The sequence below is a fragment of the Neofelis nebulosa genome, chromosome X (genome assembly GCF_028018385.1).
Source record: "Neofelis nebulosa isolate mNeoNeb1 chromosome X, mNeoNeb1.pri, whole genome shotgun sequence".
NCBI lineage: Eukaryota > Metazoa > Chordata > Mammalia > Carnivora > Felidae > Neofelis > Neofelis nebulosa.
Window position 1 is genome coordinate 38,683,148 of NC_080800.1, and position 19,359 is coordinate 38,702,506.

At 44.1% G+C, this 19,359-nt stretch overlaps 1 protein-coding gene across 2 annotated transcripts in view; it reads left to right on the forward strand.

Moving 5' to 3' along the window:
- MAOA (monoamine oxidase A) overlaps positions 1-19,359 on the forward strand; it is a 73,078-nt gene that overhangs the window by 19,702 nt on the left and 34,017 nt on the right. For both annotated transcript variants that reach the window (XM_058714821.1, XM_058714822.1), the window contains exons 2-3: positions 1,680-1,774; positions 9,784-9,921. In XM_058714821.1, coding sequence (XP_058570804.1) covers positions 1,680-1,774; positions 9,784-9,921 — 233 coding nt within the window. The remainder of the gene's footprint in view (positions 1-1,679; positions 1,775-9,783; positions 9,922-19,359) is intronic.

A 19,359-nucleotide genomic window follows, 5' to 3' on the forward strand; every position in this document is an offset into this window, starting at 1 on the left:
ACGGGAGTTTAAAGATAACTAGGCATAAGCTGGCATTGGAAGTGCAAAAACAATGTAGATTTGAAAATAAGTGTGTGCCGACATAGATTTCCTTACTCTGTGAGCTGAGAGATCTGTGAGATCTGTGAGCAGCAACGAGCACACTTAAAGCCCAAATCTTGGTTTCTAATGCTGTCAAGGCTCATGGGAGAAATGGCTGATTCGGGGGCTGCACAGAGGGACACAAGCTGAGCCTAGAACAGAAAGAGCCTACCAGAAAGTAAGGAAGCGCCCAAGCAAACACACACACAAGCACACACACACACACACACACAGTGATGGGGCCATGTCAGAGTGACACAAGAGCCAACTGAAAGAACTCTCAGACACCAAAGCTGGAAGGGTTTGAGCAACAAAATAAATAACATACTATCGGATTATAACCCAAAGTGTAATACAACTATCTGTGGGTCCACACTGATGTAATAAGGTCATGATTGAATATGTAAATAAATGGGGGAGGGAGAGAAATCTACCGTGTGGGAGAATTCTTAATAATTTATATAGACACATCACCCTCAAAGAAGTGGAACATAATTCCCTACGTCTTAAAAAGTGTGGGGTGTGCATAGACTTCCTTCCAAAGAATACAGGATTGGACGGGAGAAGAAGGAGTAGTTTTACAGTGGAGAAAACTGGCAAATACCACCTCAGCCAGGTAATCAGGATTAACATCAGTGACAAGTCATGTTAATAGCACACATCCTTGTTATAATGTCAATCCACCATATTTTCCCTACTTTTCTGGTATTACTGTACCGGGTTTTAAATCGATCTTTTATGACAGTTTTTATTTACACATAAAAACCTGTGCTTTGAGCCAATGAAGGAAGTGCGACGCATGGTTCTTCCCTTTGCGAACTTGGAATCTAGTGGGAAAAACAACTAGCAAACATGTAATCCAGAGATAAATCATGGGAGGTGATTATAAGGGTTTTTTAACTTGAGAAAAGCACAGATATACTGAGGGCTGGTGTAGCCAGAGGGAGTTTCCAGGAAAACATACCCTTCTCTTTATACCATCAGGATTTCTGGATGAAGGGCGTGATAAGGGTTGACTGAGGGTTCGACACATTCTCTTAAGTAAGATTGCATTATCACTGTGGAATTTAAGAACAACAACAGATGAACACAGGGGAAGAGAAGGAAACATAAGATAGAAACATAGAGGGAGGCAAACCATCAGAGACTCTTAAACACAGAGAACGAACTGAGGGTTGCTGGAGGGGAAGTGGGTGGGAGGATGGGTTAAAAGGGTGATGGGCATTAAGGAGGGTGCTTTTGGGGATGAGAACTGGGTGTCCTATATGAGAGATGAATTGCTGGGTTCTACTCCTGAAACCCAGACTACACTGTATGTTAACTAACTTGAATTTAAATAAAAAAAATTATTACATTTTGTCAACCAGCCTCATGATGGATAATAGCATTATGTTAATGTAACAGAGGATAGATGATAAAACTCGTAGCTCAGTTAATCACATTGTGGTCGGAGTTTATTAGAAAGATAGCAGAATCTGTGGATTATGAAGGATGTCCTTCCTGCACTCATTTTATGTGTAGATCTGGCTAAATCTTGGATGTTTCATGTTCAGGTCTTAACATGTTCCTTGATTTTTTTTTTTAAATTTTCCTCGTAGGGCTGTCTGCCGCCAAACTGTTAGCTGAACATGAAGTGAATGTTTTGGTCTTAGAAGCGCGGGACAGAGTTGGAGGAAGAACATACACTGTGAGGGTAAGTGATTTTTAATGCTTAACGTATAATTTCTCACTCAAACTAGAAGTGGGAGCGATGGAAGGCGCAGAAGCCATGTGTCCTCTAGAGCCTTCAGCTACTCCAACAAGTAAGCATCCGTTGTGGTCAACAAACACTCACTGACCATTTGCAGCTACGTGGCTGGAACGGGAGGGTATTAGGCTAAGCAAAGTTAGTCAGAGAAAGACAAATACCATATGGCCTCACTCATGTGAGGACTTTAAGAGACAAAACACATAACATAGGGAAAGGGAGCAAAAATAACATAAAAACAGGGAGGGGGACAAAACAGAAGAGACTCATAAATATGGAGAACGAACAGAGGGTTGCTGGAGGGGCTGCGGAATGGGGAAGGGGCATGAAGGAATCTACTCCTGGAGTCATTGTGGCACTGTACGCTAACTAACTTGGATGTTAATTGAAAAAATAAAAATAAAACAAAACAAAACCAAATAAACACTCACTGAAGAGCGAACGCCTCTGACCTTCAGTAGCTTATAGTCTAGTGATGAAAACAAACGTGAACAAATAACTTCAGTACACTGTCATAACTTCCATACCAGAGACCTCAGTAGACTAGGTAGTGTCTCAGATGGGGTTACGGTTTGACTGGACTTGAAATGACTGTATACCCGTAACACACATGCGCACACACACACAGAGTATAGGTTCCATCTTTATTTATTTAAGGATACACAACTTAAAAGAAGTATGGCTACATGGGTGGCTCAGTCGGTTAGGAGTCAAGCTGTTAATGTTGGCTCAGGTCATGATCTCGCGGTGTGTGGGTTCGAGCCCCATGTCGGGTTCTGTGCTGACAGCATGGAGCCTGCCTGGGATTCTGTCTCTCCCTCTCTCTCTCTGCCCCTCCCCCTGCTTGTGCAGTCTCTGTAATAAGCAAATAAGTAAATAAATAAACTTGAAAGAAAAAAAGTGCGGCTACAGTAAGCAGAAGCAAAATGCTGCATATTTTTGTGCAACTTTGTCCTTGGCCCCTGTTTCCTAAGAGGAGGGCTGTTGGGAGGGACACTCTTTGCTTGGGTAAGGTTGGCTAGACATGAGGACGAAGCTCAGTTCTTGCTACATCACTGCCGTTTTAGACTTGGGCTGATGTCACCATTCTAGAAAAAAAAAACCAAAAAACCGCATCCCAAGTATTGTTTGCCATTATTCAAGGCCACGGTCGTAGGCAGTCAAGTCTGTGGGAGCTGATGGATGCGCACAGGGAGACGACATGGGGTGGGGAGGAGATAGGGCCAAAGGCAGAGGTTTGGGGAGCATGCAGATTTAATGGGTGCAGAGGCAGCGGAGCCAAAGCGAAGCAGCGGTGGCAGAGGCAGATGGGTGGAAGAAAGAGGAAGCCCCTGTGTTTGTCAGTTAGGTCATTAATGAGAGCCTTTCCTCCAGCCTGCAAATGGAGTGGTAAAGGCTGGAGATCCACAGGACGAAAGCAGCCGGTTGCAGTGACCGGAAAGAGAGGCAGCATCTATCTAATAAGATGTGTTGGGCTTACAGCAAAATGGCTTCTGCAGCGCTAGTCACAATGGCTTGAGCAATCCAAACATGCAGTTATTTTGCATAAGAAGTGGTCTGGTGGCAAGGAGTCCAGACTGGCGCAGGGCAGGGGGCGGTGGGGGGGCTCAGCTTTGTCATCAAGGCTTTATGCTCTTTCTGTCTTCTGCTCAGCCATTCTTTGCATGTTGTCTTATTGTCTTATTGCCTAATGGGCACCAGATGGCTGCTGTAACTCTGAGCATCAGTCCTCACTGAGGATAGGAAAGAGGATGAAGAGGCAAGCCGAGGTTTTCTTTTTAAGTTTGTATTTAAATTCCCGTTACTTAACATACTGTGTAACCTTCGTGTCAGGTGTACAATACAGTGATTCGTCACTTCCATAGGACAACCGGTGCTCATCACCTGTTTCATCCATCCCCCTACCCACCTCCCTTCTAGTAACCATCAGTTTGTTCTCTGTAGTTAACGTTTATTTATTTTTGAGAGACAGAGTGAGAGTGGGGGAGGGGCAGAGAGAGAGGGAGACATAGAATCCGAAGCAGGCTCCAAGCTCTGAGCTGTCGGCACAAAGCCCGATGCGGGGCTCGAACTCATGAACTGCGAGATCGTGACCTGAGCTGAAGTCAGACGCTCAACTGACTGAGCCACCCGGGTGCCCCTGTTCTCTGTAGTTAAGAGCCTGTTTTGTGGTGAGGCGGCCCCAGCTTTATCTGCAACAAAGCTTTTCCTTTACCAGAAGACCCCCAGCAGACATTTGCTTTAGTCTATAGCTATGCCCTTAGCTGCTGGGGAGCCCGGGAAAGCAAGCATTTAGCATTTCCAGACTGCATAATACAAGCAGGCATGGAAAAGGCAATATGAGTGGATGTGGAATAGCTAACCAACATGTGAACTAGAATATTGTAGACTATGTTTTTCTGTTAGACCAGGCCATGCTCCCCCTGTCATTTGCTTCCTACGTTTTTAAAGTTATTTATTTATTATTTATTTTTGAGAAAGATGGAGAGAGTGCGAGCAGGGGAGGGGCAGAGAGAGAGAGAGAGAGGGGAAGAATCTCAAGCAGGCTCTGCGCTGTCAGGGTAGAGCCCGACATAGGGCTCGAACTCTCAAAAGCATAAGATCATGACCTGAGATGAAATTGAGAGTCTGACACTTAACCGACTGAGCCACCCATGCACCCCTGCTTCCTACCTTTTTATGATTTTCTATTTTTTATTTTTTTAACATTTGTTCCTTTTTGAGAGGCAAAGAGACACAGAGCATGAGCAGGGGAGGGGCAGAGAGAGAGGGAGACACAGAATCCGAAGCAGGCTCCAGGCTCTGAGCTGTCAGCACAGAGCCCGATGTGGGGTTCGAACTCACAGACCTCGAGATCATAACCTGTGTCGAAGGCGGACACTTAACCGACTGAGCCACCCAGGCGTCCCCCTACCTTTTGAGATGCACGCAGGGATGAAAAAAAAAAGATACACACAGGGATATACCATGGGTCTGTTTTCACTTTACTCAGTTCTAAGAGTGCTCTACAGCCTTGCTACTCAGTGTGATCCATGGACCAGTAGCCTCAGAGTCACCTCCCCCCCAGGAGCTTTGATAGAGATGCAGAATCATAGGCCCCTGGTCCTAGACCCACTGAATCCAAATCTGCATTTCGACGAGCTCCCCAGGGGATGTTACTGCAGTGCTGCTCTGTGGGGTGTGTTTGCTTGCTTGCTTTAAATGAATCCCGATTAATTGTATCTGGAGAATTTCTGAGCGCTTCCCACTGCACCAGGAAGCTATTGGTCTGGAATTGAGGAGACTGAGATTCTGGCCCCTGTACTGCCTGACATCCCTTCTTAACCTGGGCCAAGTCCTTCTGGCACCTCACATCTCTGTCTTCCCACCCGGGCCGTGAGATACAATCTAAATGTACTTCAAGCTCCCCGGCAACTTCAAGTTCTAATTGAAGACAGTGTGTTGTAGTGCAAAAGAAGGATTGCATATTCTGCGTGTCTGACCTTATTAGATACAAGTCCCCTGTCATTTTCAGAAAATTATGCCTTCAGTTTGGCGATAGTTATTCAGCTATTCCTTAGCCCTCCTTTCTTATCTCTAAAACCTTTTGGTTATTAAATAGGAGCATCAGTCATGTTGCAGATTTTCAGGTAAGAACAAGTTTCTTGATCTAAAGGAAATGAGAATTCCAACATGCCTGTCCCCATCTGTGTTATTGCCCCAGGCTGATTTTTCAGGCGGTATCATTTATATACGTCAGCACCATACAGGAAGTATTGTGTGTGAAGCATAATTGTAACTCTTTAGGTATATGAGGAAAGAACTTTAAAATGCGCTTCGAAATGCTTACAAAGTAGGAATTAACATTTGTAAGATTTCAAGTGAATAGAAGGAGAATAAAGGGCTTTGAGAAAAAGGAACAGAAATGGTATTTAATAAGAAACTGAACTGGATATTGTTAGAATTCCTACTAAGAGCAATTTTTAAAATATTTATTATTTATTTTTGTTAAGTTTTTAATTTTTATTTTATTCATTTATTTTGAGAGAGAGAGAGAGAGAGAGGCAGAGAGGGAGAGAGAGAATCCCAAGCAGGTACCTCGCTGTCAGTGCAGAGCCCAGTGTGGGGTTCGATCTCACGAACTATGAGATCATGACCTGAGCCGAAATCTAGGAGTCGGGCACTTAGCCGACTGAGCTACCCAGGCACCCCAATTCTTTTCTTTTCTTTTCTTTTTTTAGTTTATTTATTTTTGAGGGAGACAGAGAGAGAGAGAGAGAGAGTGAGCGAGCACACATGCACGAGCAAGTGGGGGAGCGACAGAGAGAGAGAGAGAGAGAGAGAGAGAGAATCCCAAACAGGCTCCACTCTCAGCACGGAGCCCAACACAGGGCTTGAACTCACGAACTCTGAGATCATTACCCAGGCTCCCCTGTAAGAGCAATTCTGAGTCAATTAGGATAATTTGGGGTGGAGACGCCCTAACAGTTACTCTGGATCTTTAAGTACCGAAATACTACGTTTGGTGTTGTCACTTGGCCACTGTTCAGATAGATCTCCTGTCAGTTTAGAACTTCCCAGTTTTTCCTTCGTGTGGTTCCTCTGTAATTCTTCAGGACCAAATTAATTAATTTGTGTTGTTGCCTTAATATCGTCAGGGAAAGTACCACCAGGACTCCACTAAATAGAAACAATGGACAGGGGTGCCTGGGTGGCTCAGTCAGTTAAGTATCTGACTCTTGATTTCGGCTCAGGTCATGATCTCATGGTTTGTGAGTTTGAGCCCCACGTCGGGCTCTGCACTAACAGCATGCAGCCTGCTTGGGATTCTTTGTCTCTGTCTCTGTCTGACCCTTCCCTGCTTGCTCTCTCTCTCTCTCTCTCAAAGTAAATAAGAATAAACTTTAAAGTAAAAGAATCTTTCACCTTTGTAAAGAAACATCCTGTAAAAGAAAACAAATGAATGCATAGGTGACCAACAAAACCAGAAGCACACTATGTACAGAGAACAAACTGGTGGTTGCCAGAAAGGAGGTGGCTGGGGGTGGACAGAATAGGTAAAGGAGATTAAGAGGTACAAACTTCCAGTTATAAAATAAGTAAGTCACAGACATGAGAAAAGTACAGGATAGGGAGTATAGTCGATAGTGTTGTAACAATTTGTATGATAAAAAAAGGAAATGTTCTGCAATATGCCTCATAATCCTGCACTTAGGATTATTGGCTTTAGTGTCTGTCATCTAAAGACATCATGTTTGGAAATTCCCACGACTCCTTCTTGCTTGGTTAAAGCAAGTACTTTAACCAGTTTTGTTTTATATTTATTTTATTTTCAAAAGTTATTTATTTATTTATTTAGAGACAGAGCACGAGCGGGAGGGGGGCAGAGAGCGAGGGAGACACAGAATCTGAAGCAGGCTCTGCGCTCAGTGCAAAGTCCAACTCGGGGTTCGAACTCATGAACTGTGAGATTGTGACCTGAGCCAAAACTGAGACAGTCGGACATTTAACTGACTGAACCTCCCAGGCGCCGCAGGGTTAGTTTAAAGAAGTCAGAGGCACACTTCATTCCTGGTCTTGTGGCAGAATGGAAGCCCTGGTTACCTCTCCCCATTGGAATCAGTAAAATGTTGTATAAAATACACTCCGCTGCCTTGACACGGAAATCGGAAATTTGCGGGCCTCCTGAATGCTGAACAGAAAGCTCACGTTTCACACACCCAATCTGAACTTCTGACTTTCTCCTTCAAGACCGCCGTTCCAGCAGCCTTGATGGAAAGGATGACAGTTCCGAAAAATTCACAGTCACACCCAATATGCTCATGCCTCACATTCATTCTGTTGGCTCTGCCTTCGAAATACATCCAGAATCCAACACTTTGCACCGCTACCATGGCAACTCCTGGGGGCAGTCACCGCCATCTCTAAGCCAGATGCCTCAATGGCTTCCTAACTGATTTCCCCGCTCTCATCCTGGCCTCCTATAATCTAGTCTTAGTGCCACAGCTAGAATGAGCCTCTCAAACCTAAGTCAGATCTTGGCGTGTCTCTGCCGAAAAGCTTCCAGAAGTTCTCCTCATTCAGAGGTCAAGCCACAGTCCTTACAATGACCTTTGGGGCTTCCCATGACCTGCCCCCCAATAACGTCTCTAGCCTTATCTCTAATTCTCTTTTCCTTGCTCACTCTGTTCTAGCCATAGTGGCTTCCAATTTCTTATTTTTTTTAAATGCTTACTTATTTTGAGAAAGAGAGAGTGCACACAAGTGGAGGGAGGGGCAGAGAGAGAGGGAGAGAGAATCCCAAACAGGCTGCACATTTGGTGTGGAGCCCGATGTGGCGCTCAAACTCATGAACCGTGAGATCATGACCTCAGCAAAAATCAAGAGTCAAGATGCTTAACCAACTGGGGCACCCAGGAACCCCTGGTCTCCTGTTTCTTGAACACACCAGGCACCCTTCTGCCTTAGTCTTTGCTGTTCTTTCTGCCAGGAATGCCCTTGTCCTGGCATATGGATAACTCCTTCATCTACTTAAAGTCTTTATGCAAATGTTACCTCTTCAAGGCGGCCTACATATCCAGTGCATTGTAAATTGCAGTCTTTCCTTTTCTTCTCTGCGGTTTCAGTCTCCCATGTTCTACTTTAGCTTTTTGATTTTCGTTGCTCTTATCAACTTCTGAGAGACTTCGTTGTTATGTTCTGGGTTCATTTTCTGTCTCTTCCCATCGAATGTAAGTTCCTTGAGAGCAGGGATCTTTGGTTTACTGATGTAACAGAAGCTCCTTGAACAGTACCTGGCACCTTGTAGGAGAGCAAGGTACTTGCTTGTTGAATAAACAAGCGAATCCCCAGAGCAAAGTAAAAACATGAAGCCTAGGAAGTAAATGAGCTCAAAACTTGACTTTCACCTTGAATGCCTACTGAGCCCAAAAGACTTTGCAAATTACAGGGTGACGGCCATATGGCGTGCAGGGAACAGTAGATGAAACTCCGAACCTGCTGAAGATAGGGAATTTTAATAGGAAACGCTCCAATTGGAATGCTTCATACGTGGAAGTGTGATAAAGCTTACCATTCAGAAAGGGAGAAAAATAAACCTTGCCCTCGTTCATGGTTTCCACCCAAATTTACACTACCTTTATGGCATGCTAAACGTCAGGCAGACTATGTAAAGTGCCACACTGGCTGGAAGAAATAGACTCCAAAGAAAAGAAGTAACTCATAGTTAAAAATGAGAAATCATACAAGGAAAACAAGGCACCAAAAAAGGATAAGCGTAAAACAATGATCCAGAAGGTATTTTAACATAAGCTCAAGAGCCCATCAGTGTGTTCTGATTTAAAACTTCATCTGTTGGAAATCAGAGAATTGGGCCTAATAAATCTCAAGGTGGTTCCTCCAGCAACAACCCCAAAGAAAAGCCTGCATAAAAACCTAAATGCTTGGAAAAGGATCTAGATCGGCAGGGTGTACTATAGCGTTCTTTATCTACTATACATGTTATTGTTGAATCCACCTCACCAGTAGCTATACAAATGGGATTGTTTCCTGATGAGTGTCCTACAGGGTTGCGCCAAGTTCTTGGGTGACAGAGAAAAAATTGGTATTTTCAGCTGCACTTTATAAGAGAGAAATAAGGCACATTTAAGGTGTAACAGATTTTTTTGTTTTTAATTAAGATATAGAAACTTGTTGGGGCGCCTGGGTGGCTCAGTTGGTTAAGCGTCCGACTTTGGCTCAGGTCATGATCTCACGGTCCATGGGTTTGAGCCCCGCGTCAGGCTCTGTGCTGACACTCAGAGCCTGGAGCCTGCTTCGGATTCTGGGTCTCCCTCTCTCTCTGACCCTCCCCCGTTCATGCTCTGTCTCTCTCTGTGTCAAAAATAAATAAACATTACAAAAAAATTTAACATATAGAAACTTGTTTTCCCCAAGTGTTAACTAAAGTCTTCTGGCCCCTTTTTCTCTTTGTACAGAATGAACACGTCAATTATGTAGATGTTGGCGGGGCGTATGTGGGACCAACCCAGAATAGAATCTTACGGTTATCTAAGGAGCTGGGTCTAGAAACTTACAAAGTGAACGTATGTGAGCGGCTTGTTCAATATGTAAAGGTAAGCCTGACATTTTACTCAAGTGACCAGTGGGGGAGCACTGTATTTGGGAAAATATTCGGTTTTCTTCCTAGTTTTTTCTCAAAGCAATTGTAAAAATAGGCTCTCAGCCTTATAGTAGTCTTCTGCGTTTTCTTTTTCTTTTTAAAGAAATCCTTGGGGACCCTGGGAATCCCTGTAAGGGGTCATGCCTCAGTTTGCCCCCTCTGCACATCACACACTGTGGCCCTTAAAGGCTGCACCCTTACCCCCAGTCCAACTGGAGTAAGGGTATGAGGCTTTCAGCTTCTTTCCTTCTTCAGTGTCTCTGGGGAGCAAGGGGGCGGAGACAGGAGCTACCTGTGGTAGACACATGGATGTGCCTACAGATGTGTGTGCGCACACGCATGCGCACACGCACACACACGCACACAGAGCCACAGGCAGCCCTTGAGGCACCTATGAGGCAATTCTAAGGCCCCAAGGAACACAGTAGTCCAAGGCCAGTTCTTAAGACTGAGCAGGTTATACTTTGTCATCGTTACCTGGCGTTTCTTTGCACGCTTTGATAATTTCCTCTGTACTGAGCCTTGACTCTTGGGAAGTCTAGCTGAGCTGTGTGGTTTACCACTGTTTAAACAAGATTGTTTCACTCTGCTGATATCCAGCTGTTGCCAGAGTTATTCTTTGTCACTGAAGCCAAACATGGAGCAGCTGGAGTGTTGGAAATGTGCCTTGAGAGGTCAGGCTGTCCGATCTGCCTTCGCAGCCGGCTTCCCAGAACTAGCGTCTCGAGGGCAGGGGTCATGCACTCGTTCTAATGGCAGGATTCCCACACCGGTGATCACGTCACTCTCTGAGCGGCTCTACCCCACTCAGTCACACGGGTCTGGAGCCTTCGGGGGGTTTTCGGAGCTTGGAGTCAAGGGTACTTGTGATATGTGCACACTGATGCGCCGTCAGGGGATCTTAAGACACTCTGATATGGTTTGGGATGGTTTGGGTTGTTTGGGGGAAGGGTCTGGCAGTTGCACATGTGAAAAAACAAAAAAAGCCCAGCAGCCTTGAGAGAAACTGGGTTCAGAGGTCAGGGGGGGAATGAAGAAAGTATAAAAAACTATACAATGCTAGCTTCGGTAGGCTTCCTGATCACTTTCTCTGTCTACACTACAGGGTGCTTCCTTGGATTAGCAAATAATGACAATGGTGAGAATGATAGTAACTAACATTTATTGAGCACTTTTACATGTGTTAGCATATTTAATGTAGGGAGAGAGACCAAATCCTTTGCATGGAGTACTAAATAAACAGTCCCATAAATTCACTCTTCAGTCCAAGTAGGAAGCAAGTGAGTCTGATGATTGTCCTGGAATCTGAGCAGACTCATGCTTATGATCTCTTCCTCTCTCACATTCAGGTGCTGAGAGATTTTTTATTTTCCCTGAAGTCTCACAGTAAACAACTAAGTGATTTTTTTATGCATGATCTCCGTAAATCATTACATACACCTCGTTAGGCAGGCACGACTATCCCCATTTTACAGAGGGGAAAACTGAGGTTCAGAAAGATAAAGCAGCTCGACAAGACTATGAAACGAGTAATGGTCTGTTTTACCCCCCGAGCTCACACCATTCATGCATTTTAGGACTGGCTTCCAAAGAAGCACACATTTAAGGTGCTGAGCACCATTCTTTTCTTTTAAGACACAATCCCATCTAAAGAAAAGACGGAGCACGGAAATACCATTAAACCATCCTCTCACATACTTTAATCTGCCAAAGCACACATATTTTCACCCAAGGTAGACCGCAATGTTCAGCTTAAAGATAATTGTGGGTCAGTTAGAGGTTTATTTATTTGAGCTGAAGGAGTCCCTGTAAAGTGAGGCAGCCAGATTAGGGAAAGGCAGGAAGACTATATTCCATGGAAGATTGTTAACAAATCGTATAGCAAAAAATCATTCCACTTATTTAAAAATATCTCAACCCTTACTGCTGTGTCCACTTTGGTGGGGTGGCGGGGGGCGAGGGGAATGGACTTTTCCCCATCACCGTAGCGCGCCGGGTTAATAGTGCAGATTGTCTTTGTGACACTCTGAATTGGCTCTCGAGACAACCCCAGCCTCTGTAATCTACCACAGTGCATTCTTTTCAGTGAATACCACCGAAATGAAGCAGGTGAATCCAGAAGATTGCCAGTGTCTAGTTAAACCAAGCCATATTCCTTATGGTCCAGATTGCTTCAGCTTTTAAATTTTCCCAGCGCGCAGCCTTAAAGACTGCCTCGGTTGTTTCTTCTGACAGCAGACTGTAGTGGATCCAGTTTCAGTGTATTCTGGGATGATTTTTTGTTTAAGATTTTTGTTTTTAAGTGATCTCTACACCCAGCGTGGGGCTCGAACTCGAAACGCCGAGATCAAGAGTCGCATACTCTACTGACTGGGCCCCCGCCAGGTGCCCCTCTAGAACGATTGTTAGTATTCACCAAAGAATGGTTCTTGACCCTTGCTAGATTGTGTTTACAGGGCAAATTGAGACTCTAAGCCTGAGCCTCTGAGCTGAGCAGTGGAGATAGACGTTTAGTGGTGTTTTGGACCCTGTCCCTTCCTAGGAGACTATGTCTGTCTACTTCATTCATAGAAGGTTCAAATCATTATGCTAAATTCATCAGTTCAATGAACAGTTACTGGATAGTCTCCTCTGTACAAGGTATTGTTCCAAGCTGGAAATACAGTGGTGGACACATGATCAAAGCTCCTGCTTTCATGGAACTTACCATTAGCTCACATTTCTGCCTGTATCCTTCGTGGACCTTGTGAATAGAATACCTGTTCTTTTTTTTTTTTATTTCTTTATTTTTTAATTTTTTTATGTTTGTATATTTATTTATTTATTTATTTATTTATTTTTAACTTTTTTTTTTTACATTTTATTTATTTTTGATAGAGACAGAGCACGAGTGGGGGAGGGGAGAGAGAGACGGAGACACAGAATCCGAAGCAGGCTCCAGGCTCTGAGCTATCAGCACAGAGCCCGACGTGGGGCTCGAACCCACAAACTGCGAGATCATGACCTGAGCTGAAGTCGGATGACTTCAACCGACTGAGCCACCCAGGCGCCCCAATGTTTATTTTTGAGAGAGAGACAGAGTGAGAGCAAGGATGGGACAGAGAGAGCAGGAGACATAGAATATGAAGCAGGATCCAGGCTCTGAGCTGTCGGTGCAGAGTCCGACGCGGGGCTCGAACTCACAATCTGTGAGATCATGACCTGAGCTGAAGTCGGATGCTTAACTGACTGAGCCACCCAGGCGCCCCTAGAATACCTATTGTAATTCTGGTTTAGTAGATCCTGATTCTTTTTTTTTTTTTTAAGTTTATTTATTTTAGTAATCTCTACACCCAGTGTCGGACTGGAACTCACCACCCTGAGATCACGATGCGCATGCTCTACTGACTGAGCCAACCAGGCTCCCTAGTAGGTCCTGATTCTTATAGAATAGGTTCTTGGACAGGTTTTATGAATGTTGTGAATTTGATAATGGCTTTATTTAGGAGTTTATATCTGCTTTGTGAAATTAAATTAACCATGTTGTTTTTAACCTAAAAGGTGGATTTGAAGTAGCACCAGCTAAATGTGTTTAAAACATCTATTCCTTTGGATGGTGTAAGGGAAGCAGGTGGACTTGAATGCTTCTTGGATTAATTGACCCATTACTTGCATTAGTGAATTAGATGCACTATCATTACGGGTTATTTGATGAGTAAGTTTCATTGAATTGTGGAGGCTTTTTGTTAAGTTTTACAGTGCCAGGTCTTGGAGAGGAAAGCAGAAATGCTTGATTTCCTTTTTTTTTTTTTTTTCCTTCTTTTAATGGGTTCTTCTGATCTTTTTTTAATTTTTTTTTTACATTCATTTTTGAGAGACAGAGACAGAGGGTGAGCAGGGGAGGGGGCAGAGAGAGAGGGAGACACAGAATCTGAATCAGGCTCCAGGCTCTGAGCTGTCAGCACAGAGCCCCACACGGGGCTCCAGCTCACGAACCGTGAGATCATGATCTGAGCCGAAGTCGGACACTTAACTGACTGAGCCACCCAGGCGCCCTGGGTTCTTCCAGGTCTTAATAATACAGGTAGGGTGGAGAGAGGGAGAACACTGCATTTTGCAGGTGCTGCTCTGAAGGAGAAGTTGACATATTTATGCATTCCCACTTTCTCCCTGCTTTCACACCCTAAATAAAAGTCAAGACTATTAGGGGTGCCTAAGTGGCCTGGTTGGTTGAGTGTCTGACCCTTGGTTTCAGCCCAGGTTATGATCTCCTGGTTCATGGGTTCGAGCCCATTGGGCTCTATGCTGCCGCTCCCCTGCTCATTCTCTCTCAATCTCTCTCAAAATAAATAAACAAACTTAAAAAAAATCGAGACAATAAATATATACCACCCATTTCTTTTTAGACATTGGTGTGATATTTAAACAACCTAGGCTTTCCTGATAGTAACAGCTCACCAAGCAGGTTTTCCTAGTACTGGTTCTTTTCTTCCCACAGCCATTTACTTGAAAGTTTCTAGGCCAATAACTGCAATCAAAGGCTTTCCACATATGTGTGTTCTGGAATACTAAGTCAACTTTTTGTTGTTGTTGCTTAGAGGTGGACTTTATTTTTGCCAGTAGGCCGTGTTGAAAGCAGGGGATCTATTTATTTTACTTACTTATTTACTTATTTATTTATTCTTGTTAGGATGTCTTAATGCCTGCCAGAAATAACTGCGTTCTGACCCCTTGCTTATAATAGTGTTTCTTTTGGATCAGGGACATATATTTTTAAGCTGCTTTTAACACCGTTTTCTATACCAAATCACAGAAGCGTATGTTTTGTGTTCAAAGAAAGTTATACTTTCACTTTCAACGCCGCTCTGTAGGAAAGGCAGGAAGCCAAGGGCATTAGGCTCTTCTAGGGATATTGATTGTTGTGTCTTTGTTTCTTTTCTTTTCTTTTTTTTTTTTTTTTTTAAATTTTTTTTTAACATTTATTTATTTTTGAGACAGAGAGAGACAGAGCATGAACAGGGGAGGGGCAGAGAGAGAGGGAGACACAGAATTGGAAGCAGGCTCCAGGCTCCGAGCCATCAGCCCAGAGCCTGACGAGGGGCTCGAACTCACGGACCGCGAGATCGTGACCTGAGTCGAAGTCGGATGCTCAACCGACTGAGCCACCCAGGCGCCCCTGTTTCTTTTCTTTTAATCCCCTGAATCCCGGCGGCCGCCTCACTCCATGCATTGGTATTGCCTTCCATCTGCAAGGTTCCTATACCTGTGTCACCTCATTTGAGTTACCTCGTGATCCTATGGCTTAATAAGCATTTCCCCCCATCTCACAGATGAAAAAACTGAGGCTCAGAAAATTTAGACACCAAAGTAAGGCTTTCTGGCTCTTGAGCTCAGGGTTCTGGGGGTTACATCACAAAGTTCCTTATTCCACGGGCAGAAAGTCAACTTGTAAATTCCTTAAAAATTTTTATTTTATTTTATTTTTTATTTATACATTTTTTTTAATGTTTATTTATTTTTGAGAGAGAAGGAGAGAGAGAGAGAACACGAATAAGGGAGGAGCAGATAGAAAGGGAGACACGGAATCCGAAGCAGGCTCCAGGCTCTGAGCTGTCAGCACAGAGCCCAACGTGAGTCTTGAATCCTTGAACCTCGAGATCATGACCTGAGCCGAAGTTGGACACTTAATCTACTGAGCCACCCAGGGGCCCCCATTTTATTTACTTTAGAGGGAGACAGCATAAGTGGGTGAGGGGGCAGATTGAGAAAGAGAGAGAATCTTAAGCAGGCTCCATGCTGAGCTTGGAGCCCAAAGCAGGGCTTGATCCCATGACCCTGGGATCATGACCTGAGTCTAAATCAAGAGTTGGACGTTCAACCGACTGAGCCACCCAGGTACCCCTATAAATCCCTTTTAATAACCCGTCCTAAGGTATGATAAAAATCACCTTACCCTGATAGGCTCTGAAGTCCTAACATGCCACTCAGACGGTAGGGGCTCCTCTGGACGCAGGCAAGGTCCTGTGGGGTGCCTGGGAGCTGTATGTGGTCCCTTTCACCAGGGTGGCTTCTTCTCCTCTCGTGCACCCTGAGCCATAGATCTGGGGTGCCTCTGGCCTTCAGTGAACGTTTGACTCCTGACCAACCCCCCCAGACCACCCCAGTTAGGCTCAGTGGGCTCAACAGATGAGTCCCCTTATTATGTTAAAACACTAAGTCTACAGCACGGTTTGGAATAGTTGACTGTATATTCTTTTTGTTAATTGATTGATGTGAACTTACTCGTCAAAGTATGACCCAGATCAGAGTATTTTATTTTATGCCATTATATCTTGCTTGGTTTAAAGAGAAAAAAGAGAGAGGATTTAAAATAATTTGTAAGCTGTAGAAGTCAGGGTAGAGATGGAAAAAAAAACCAAACCAATTAGGTATGAACAGGAAAATGGTAATGGGCATGTGCTCATGATAGAAATTCTGTTTGATCATAGAAATGAAGTAATACAAGAGGGATTACTTGTTTTCTTCTCTAAATTCCAGTTATACGTAGGTTTTTTAAAAGCAGAGAGACTAAAAATGTTCATATAGTCTCACATTGGTCTATCAAGTATTTAGTACAAAGATATATGGACATAGGTTGTAAAAAAAAAAAGGTTTTAGTAACTTCCATTCATTTCCCCCCTCCATTTAAAAAAAAAATTTTTTTTTTAACGTTTATTTATTTTTGAGACAGAGAGACAGAGCATGAACGGGGGAGGGTCAGAGAGAGGGAGACACAGAATCTGAAACAGGCTCCAGGCTCTGAGCTGTGAGCACAGAGCCCGACGCGGGGCTCGAACTCACGGACCGCGAGATCATGACCTGAGCCGAAGTCGGCCGCTTAACCGACTGAGCCACCCAGGCGCCCCTCCCCGCTCCATTTTTTAAAAAAGATTTATTTATTTATTTTCAAGAGAGAGAAAGCATACGTAGAAGAGGGGCAGAGAGAGAAGGAGGAGCCTTGATGTGGGGCTCAAACCCACAAACCGGGAGATCGTGACCTGAGCCGATCTCTTAACCAACTGAGCCTCCCAGGCACCCCTTCTCCTCCATGTTTAAAATACTTCATTTATTTCTTTTGTTTAAAGGAAAGCATAATGACAGAAATCACTCTTAAAGCCTTGTAGTGTTTAGAAAGCTAGGTCAGCATTAGCCATTTTCTCTCAAAGCCTCTTTTCTTTTTCCTAGAAACTTTCAGGGATAAATCTCAGATGTAGTTTGTAGAGAGCAAACCTTCCACTCGGTTGAAGCGACAGCCCAATACATAGCAAAGTCAGGTTAATGACTAGATCTTTTTCCTTCCATCTTTCCCCTTTTTTTCGTTATTTTTCCCCCACCCCCTCTATTTTTTTTCTTTCTTGAAAAAAATCATGGTAACATACACATAACATAAAAATTGTCTTCTTAACCATTAGATGTACAGTTCACCAACATCAGGTAAATTCACATGTTTGTACACCCATCATCTATACCGAACGCTTTTCTTCTTTTTGCTATTCATTTTTTTTAAATTTTTTTAACATTTATTTATTTTTGAGACAGAGAGAGACAGAGCATGAACGGGGGAGGGTCAGAGAGAGAGGGAGGCACAGAATCTGAAACAGGCTCTAGGCTCTGAGCGGTCAGCACAGAGCCCAACACGGGGCTCGAACTCATGGACTGCAAGATCATGACCTGAGCTGAAGTCAGATGTTTAACCAACTGAGCCACCCAGGCGCCCCTGCTATTCATTTTTAATAGAGGGCGATTCATGACAGCAATCCTTTTCCAACCATTCATTGAGAAGTAGCCCAGAGTTGCCCTCTGTGACTCAGTGAGCTGGCTTTCAGTGCACAGAGCACAGAAAGGAGATTAGGTCAGACACAAAGGATTTCTCTAAGGCTGTGGAACTTTGCAGTCACCCCCCTCAAGTGAGGCCTGGGCATTGTGGGTAATGGCAGAAAGCACCTTGTGAGTGGAGGGGCGCCTGGGTGGCTCAGTCAGCTAAGCATCTGAGTTCAGCTCAGGTCCTGATCTCGAAGTCCGTGGGTTCGAGGCTTGTGTCGGGCTCTGTGCTGACAGCTCAGAGCCTGGAGCATACTTCGGATTCTGTGTCTCCCTCTCTCTCTGCCCTTCCCCCGCTCACACTGTGTCTCAAAAATAATGAATAAACATTAAAAAATTAGAAAAAAAAAAGAACCTTGTGAATGGAATGAAACCTCGCATAAGCAGCTTCCTCGAGAGAAATTGCTCTTGTCTCCTTGATAACTCAACTCTTGGAGGTTTTGAGCTTTCAAGTTAGAATGTGGTTGCCAGTGCGAGGTCAAAAAACATCTCCTTTTTCCTCCCCCCTTCTTGCTTTCTACCTCTTCCCTATTTCCCCCTCTGTAGTCCCTACCTTACCCCAGAGCACAAGTCTGCTGTCCCAGCCAAAAGACTTCATCATCCGTCCTGAGGTTTCAAACTTTTGTACAGTAGCCTTCTCTAACAGTTGAAACCGGAGACACCCTTTAACGTCCTATAAATCCCATACCTGGGCCATTCTGGGCACTTCCTGAAGAAGGGAAGTTCTGTTGTCACATGGATACACTGACCCAGCCAGAAACTTTTTGCTCTCATTGCCCTGTCCTGCCATTTAATAGGATCGGTGCTGTTATATATAGCCCTCTGTCTCAGATGTGGACTCTAAGCTTTTTCTTTTGTTTTTCCTTTAATTAATTAATTATTATTATTTTTTTAATGTTTGTTTAGTTTTGAGAGAAAGAGAGACAGAGTGTGAGCAGGGGAGGGGGCAGAGAAAGAGGAAGACACAGAATCGGAAGCAGGCTCCAGGCTCTGAGCTGTCAGCACAGAGCCCGACGCGAGGCTCGAACTCATGAACTGTGAGATCATGACCTGAGCCGAAGTCAGACCCTTAACCGACTGAGCTACCCAGGCGCCCTAAGCTTTTTTGCTTCTGTGTCAAGGTCATTGAATGAATACCTTTTGAAAACTGGGTGGACTGCAGAGTTTTAGTAAGTGACAGTTTTTCTTAAGAGATAAGAGAAAGTTGTAAGAATACAAGTATTTCGTTCAAGGTCCTACAGAAGTGAGTGAGAGAGAAACAGGCAGGCAGAAGCCTAGTTGATAACTAACCTAAGCGAATACAGAACTCGAAACTGAAGAGACAAATAATGATAATAATGTGGGTACTTCTATTTGAGCAGCCCAGTACTGTTTTCATGGCACTTCATTTTATTGTTTGCTTTTTGTAGAGGGAGGGACAGAGAGAGAGAGAGAGAGAGAGAGAGAGAGAGAATCCTAAGCAGGCTCCACACCCCGTGCAGAGCCACACTCAGGGCTCAATCTCTCAACCTTGAGATCATGACCTGAGCCGAAATCAAGAGCTGGATGCTTA